Source organism: Scomber japonicus, chromosome 1 (genome assembly GCF_027409825.1).
Source record: "Scomber japonicus isolate fScoJap1 chromosome 1, fScoJap1.pri, whole genome shotgun sequence".
In the NCBI taxonomy this organism is placed as follows: Eukaryota; Metazoa; Chordata; class Actinopteri; order Scombriformes; family Scombridae; genus Scomber; species Scomber japonicus.
Genome location: NC_070578.1, coordinates 30,058,089 through 30,064,723, shown reverse-complemented (window position 1 = coordinate 30,064,723; position 6,635 = coordinate 30,058,089). Strand labels below are relative to the sequence as shown.

General features: G+C 41.7%; 1 protein-coding gene across 1 annotated transcript; it reads right to left on the bottom strand.

Moving 5' to 3' along the window:
- Positions 1 to 717: 717 nt before the first annotated feature.
- Positions 718 to 6,059, bottom strand: skor1a (SKI family transcriptional corepressor 1a). Its single transcript, XM_053320797.1, has 8 exons — positions 4,302 to 6,059; positions 3,550 to 3,640; positions 3,383 to 3,445; positions 3,141 to 3,203; positions 2,009 to 2,083; positions 1,737 to 1,811; positions 1,055 to 1,120; positions 718 to 815 (listed from the first exon to the last, which is right to left on the bottom strand). Exons 1-8 carry the CDS (start codon positions 6,057 to 6,059, stop codon positions 718 to 720), a joined length of 2,289 nt encoding a protein of 762 aa, XP_053176772.1.
- Between the last annotated feature and the right edge of the window lie 576 nt (positions 6,060 to 6,635).

Below are 6,635 nucleotides of genomic sequence, written 5' to 3'. Positions count from 1 at the left end.
TCTGTGAAAGGAAATCTTTTTTTGTTGTTGTTGTTGTTGTATGATTTAAAGGGCTTTTGAAGTAAGTGCTCACAATAATGTGCTCTATTTTAAAACATAATGATCCCTCTAAGAATTTTGGTATCAGGAGGAATGGTCAAATTCAGAAATGTTGCCCATTTAAAGTGCTTAACAACACAGTGTTACAAAGAATGTAAAGAATAAATTAAACCAAAAACAGATAAATAACAAATATATGTAAAAACTCAAGATATTCAAACAAGCAACAAAAGCTAAATAATGAGATACATTTCAACTTAATGTCACAATTATACAAGCCATTGCACATCGTCACGTGATATATATATATATGTATATGTATATGGTGTTTTTTTTCTCCTTTTAAGGATAGCTAAAGAGCAGACGACTTTGATTCAGAGAGACTCGTCTTTTTGAGCTTTGCAGCTTCAGATCAACATCCTTTGATACATGACGTCATGTTTTAAGTAGAATCCTGATCTCTTTAGCACAAGAGTTCAGTTTGTTGGGGAGACATCGCTGCCAAAACCTCTCCTTCAAGTCTCCATGTATTCACTCAAGTGCTAAAATCAATATCTATACAGTAAGGGTGGTAATCCTTGGGTTACAGGTGTGAAGTGAACACACGAGAACTCTTGAGGTGGACCTGTGCGTGTGTGTGTGAGTGCAGGTGTGTGTGTTTTTTGGCTGTGCTGGGCACTAGGGAGGCAGCAGCGGGGGCTTGAAGGTGCAGGCTCCGGTACACTGGCGAGGGGTCAGCATCTTGCACGAGAAATGATGAAGGGCGTCATGAGCTTCTGGGGAGGAACAAGTCCAACAGTGAGAACATGCAGACCAACACTCGCACTCAATTTATTGCTCAATTTAGTTGCAAGTTATTTCCCACCCCACCAAATATTGACTACTGATTGGTATCTTAGTCACTTGTCTACATATCGATCACACTAATGTTGAATTTTTTAAAAAGTAGCACTTGCATATTTATGTTTGTAGGCAACAAATAACATTGATTCCTATTTGGACCAGATCAATTTACCTTTTAGCTTCTGCTGTATTGCATAACGAGCCTTTCTCTCTTGGTCCAACTCGCTGCACAAAGTGTCTATCAAAAATAAAGTGAATCAAAAATAAAAAATAGTCAAAAAAAAAAAAAAAAAAAAGGAAAAGAAAACGTGAGCATCTGAAGAGGACTGTAATGTATGCCATTTGCCCCTATGGTATTTAGAGTGACCCTTCTGTGTACTTGAACCCTGTATTTAAACTACTGTAACATTAAACCAATCCTTTAACGGGTGGCATTAGTTGCTGTCTACTGCATGTAACCGATACAGCGCGACATAATGGTCCGTCTATTCAGTTTTCCAGAGCATGATTTAGGAGAAAATAACCTTTGCAAACAAAACAATGTGGTCTCAGGTTCACCTTTTGATATCTAATAATTTACTCAACTGCAGAAGAAGAAAAAAAAGATATGGCTGGAGTTTACAGGAAAAAGGCTGGACACAAATTGTCAATATTTCAATATGCAAGTGTCACTTTTCCTCTTTTTTGTGTTTTATAGAGAGACTACCTAGTTCAGATTGATTGATACAGCCTATAAAAGGTTGTTTTGTGGCTAATTTTTTCCCATAAACTTAAAGAGCATTGATCTACATCCGCTTTACAGTCATAATCTATGGAGGCACAAACTAGATAGAGCAAGAGAGAGAGAGACCAACCTCTAACAATCTGCAGCTGCTGGACCATTTCCTCTCTGTAGGACAGCTCGCGCTTCATTTGATCCTGAAAATTATCTGAAGAGTACCGAAGGCCACATCAGATGGAAACTCTCTGACATTGTGAGGAATAAACTTAAAGACACATTCCTGGATTCAAAGGACAAAAAAAAAAGACAAGCTCTCCTCCTAAAACACCCGGGCTACAAAACGCAGGGTTTTCACATCCAAAAACATCACAACAAGCATTTAGAAAATACCTTTTTTTTCTCTACCTTTTAAATGTTGAAATTCTCTCTCCAACTTTTTCCTCAGCTCCACTTGCTCCACAAGCTGCTTCTGCAACTCCTCTGTAAAGCCAAAAGCCAAAAAGTGTTCAGTTATTATAAAAATGCTGCAAGTAAATGTCATTATTCACCTTAAAACATCAGTCTGGTGCCTAATGGTCTTCTGAATAACAAGCAGTTAGAAAACAAATGAAATAACTTTAAATGAATTTATTCTTCAAAAATGGTAAAAAGACATTTTTTCCCCTCCTTAAAAAGTCACCTTCACCTAACTCACATCAGTTAATTTCCTACTTACTATGATGTATTTTGAATATCTGCACATAAAGATTTAAGTCAGCCCAGCAAACCGACTTCAGGTGCGTTTACATCCTTGATAACAACCATTTCACTGCTTTCCTCTCGCTCGCTGCCAGAGTAATTGCCATGCATTGCCTGGAGGTTGAGACGATAATAATGGAGTCCCAGGGTTTTTCCAAGCGTTGTAAAATAATTAGCTGCCGTGCCTCGGGGTTATGGCTCTGTTCGTTAAAATATTAATAGCCTCTAAACGATTTCCTCTTACAATAATAAGTCAAAACTCCCACATCTTGTGATTAAGTGGTTAACAACGATGGAAAACACTTTAGGCCCCCAAAATGTAAATTCACATTTTGAATTCTGGCACGTCATCTTTAGCAGGCCGTAGGCGCGTAGATGCATTTAAATGCAGCAGAAATTAACGTTTAATATTAATATTATACACACATTTTCTCCCCATTTTAATAATTGAACAACTCTGGACAAACGATCGAGTTAAATTTAAGGTGTTCAAGAAATTCAACCTAATTAGCAATTAATATGATGTGTTTTTTCGATTAAATTTAATTTGATGTTTACATTTTTATACTATACATAAATATCCGTCTTAATAACTCGAGTCTTAATTAATTTTGGTGACCAAGGTCCTGCCAGCCGTTTAGCTGCTGTATAAATACATTTTCTTGGCAGGCAGTATTAAATGTACCTAAACGACGATTAAAACGAACATAATTGCAAATGATAATTCATATCGCCTGCTATATTTCCCCTTCTCTTTTGTGTCCTTTTGAACCTTTTGAACCTGAAGATTGCTTCTTACCTTTCGCCATGGTCTCCAGATCTCTCTCATGCACGCTGATGTCGATGCGTAAAGCCCCATCTGCTGCGCAAAAACACGAAAACATTATTTATCTCACAAATATATATAAAATAAAATATAAAATCTATATTATATTGTAAAATGAGTATGAGGAATTACATTAAAGCACCTTACAGTGAAGGAATGGGTATATTTTAATATTTTTTAGGTGATAAAAATGTAAAACAGGATAAATGAATAACCTTGTCTGTCCTTTTGCTCCTGATAATTGCGTTGGCTCTGCTGTTCAGACACGTGATGCACACCTAAACATAAACAAGCGACAACAACAACAATCAGTAGAAAATGAGGAGGGGGAAAACACCCCAATTTGCATAAAAACTATACCATAAATGGCACCGATAATTACCATTTGATCTGCGGGGGCTGCTCGATTGTTTGGACACAAATGACGAGGGCTCGCTCAGAAGCACGTGGCCGTCCTTTTCATGAGAGTACACCTGTAAGATGAAGCAGACAATCCAGTTTAATGATACACACCAATTATAGGTCATTTTACTGCAGTTCTTCACTTAATTGAGGCCTTAATTCTTAAAAGACAAGGCGCCCTGCAATTTGTGGTCGTTCCCCTTTAAAATAATAATAATTATTATTGAAAAAGAAAGACATGAAACCATGGAGAAGGATTGAGTGTTTTAAGGGTTTAATAAACCAACAAAACACTGGTGTGGAAAAATATATAAGGCATTTTGACAGGACTAAATCAGAAACCAAATCAGAACAAATTGGAGTTATTATACTCAAATGATCCTGGTTGAAACTGCAGAATACGTGATATATTATACAGATTAAGGTAACGTAAGGTAAAGGTCTTTTTTGAGGGTGGGGGGTCTATGTGGGCCTTGATGCCTCCCGGAAACCAGCTGAGGGTGAGTTTCTCCAAACACAATCTGCCTTATTAACTCCACATTCTTATTAAAATTAAGAAAATAAGTCGATTAAAAACCTGCAATTTCTAAAATCCAGACCAATTGATCTTGATTATAGGCCTCCTCTAGTCGTTTTTAAACTCTTATAATCGGGTTTTTTTTTCCTACTATTGCGACAATCCCGCTCTCCCCCCTACAGGGATCATTAAAGTTTCATTTAATCCAATCTTACTTCATGAAGAGGAGAGCCATTACGCATCTGTCTATCCTCATCTGATGACCCAGTGTGCACGGAGTCCTCCGCTGATGCTGATGCTGCACCGGGGCTGGAGGCTGGCTGCTCCTGGCTCTCCTCAGCACCCGAGGAGACCCGGTCCGGCACAGGGGAGTCACGCTGGTCCACTCCTGGCGAGATCCGGATCAGCTCCTCGTCGTCCTGTCCCCGATTGGACTCCACATCCACGTCCAGGTCATCGTCGTCGTCGTCGACCACACTGTCCCTGTCCGGTGATACCGATCTGTAACTGGAACTCTCGCTGATAAAATCCGGGGACAGGTAGCCAGGGCGCGCTCCGTAGCTGTCCCGGCTGCCGTAGAGTTTGGCGATGGTCTCTGCGTCTTTGACAACGGGTCTGAAGGCCGAGATGTAGCTGATTTTCCTCTGGGGGGTCTCGTCGCCGGACTTGTCCTCGTCGTTCCTGTTGGTGGAGGATTGGGAGCTGGGGCAGCGCTCTCCTCCGTCCTGCTGGAGGTGTTGGTGATGGTTGCTGTCTTTGGGTGTGTTTGCGCCCCGGTCGCTTTGGTCCGATAAGTCTAGCTCGCTCTGCCGTACGCCTGGCAGCTCCGGGAGTTTGGGCGGAGAGCCCGGATAGGGAGGCATGGGAAGGCCGCCAGCTGTAGGCCAAAAGACAGGGAAAGCAGGGTAGATGGTGTCCTTCGCACTGGGCCAAAACACTCCAGGGACATTGGGTTTGTTCGCATCAGGCACACCGTCATTCTTTTTCTGACACAGCCCATAGCCCGGGAAGCCATAAGGGTGGTGGGGGAATAGGGGTGGGGGGATTTTCTGAAGCATGCCAAAGCTCTTGCTGGGCACCGGGATGACCGGGTAGCTCCGCGCGCTACTCGCCAAACTCAGGTTATTATTCCCCTGATCCTCGTCGCGCCGTAAAGTTTTGTGTGGGATCTCAGGGGAACTGGTTTGGGCAAGGCTGGAGGAGGCCTGCGATTTCATGGACGAGCTCATTCCCGACCCACTCATAGGAAGTGTCCTCTTTCTGCTCCCCCCGTTGAACATGGCCTTAACATCCTCCCACGCGTGGTTTATGTCATCAGATGATTTCTTTTCCGTCAGTTTCAGGTGGCGCCTCCAAGAATTGAAGTTGGCCGCGTCCGGCTGCAAATACTTGGACTCTGGGGTGCGATGGGAGTGGAAAATGAATTTATTTGGGGAGAAATACATGTTGCAAAAGGTGCACTTAATGCACTTTGCTCTGGAGCTGTTGTATCTGGCGGGTATGAAGCTGCCCCTGCTGCCCCAGGCGCAATCGTGAGACACGTCAAATGCGAAATTTTCTGGTAGCTTAGGGGGGCTGTGCGCTCCCAAAAAGGACTTGCAGAGCCGCTCGGCCTCCCGTTTGGTGATCATGCCACAGCGCCTGGAGGAGATGGGCATGGCCCCAGCGCGCCGCAGGAGCTCCAGCTGGACAGGAGTGCACTGCACACAGGTGATGCCCAAAGCCACCCGGCGGTTGTGTATTTCGTTGTAGCTGTAGCTTTTCAGCAGGGTATTGGAAATCTGCGCCAGGCAGAGTCTCTCCTTACCGTCTATGACTAGACAGACGATGGGCACCCCGTACAACGAGGTCTCGCTCACTTGGTTTGGTTTGAGGGAGCTAGGGCTGGTGAAGCTCTGTGCGTCCTGCTTTAAATTGGGGGAAGAGCTGGCGTCTCGTCCCGCGTCTCGAAGCTGTCCGGGCATCGACTCCATCCCTGGAAGCCTGTCAATCAAAGAGAAAACTGGAGTGAACCGGAGGCCTGACTGACAGCACAACACTGTCATTGTAACATATTCAAATAATTTAGCCTGAGGGCAGAAAAATTACACTAAACATTTTAGTAAAAGAAAAGAAAAATATAAATCCAAATGTCACATAAACATTAAATGGAAGGGTGTTTGTATCTACATACATAGCCAATAAATTGTAATTAATTATTATTATAATGAATACAAGTAATAATAATAATGATAATGATATTAATAATAATAATATTAATAATACCTTGTAGTTCTTATCATTGCAATTGCTGGTAGCTTAAGTATTGTATTATTTTAAAGTCATATGAATGCAATTTTCTTTTGCAAATAATAATAATAATAATTATTATTATAATTATTAATTCTGGATTACCACTAATTATACAGTAAACATTTGAAAAAAGGTGACTAAATATTAGGCTACTAAAGCCAGTCTTTTTGCAGAGGGTTACAATAAAAAGTGAAACCAATCAAAAGTCTGATTAATTATTTCTCATATGGCTTCATTCCTCCTCTCATCCGGCCTCC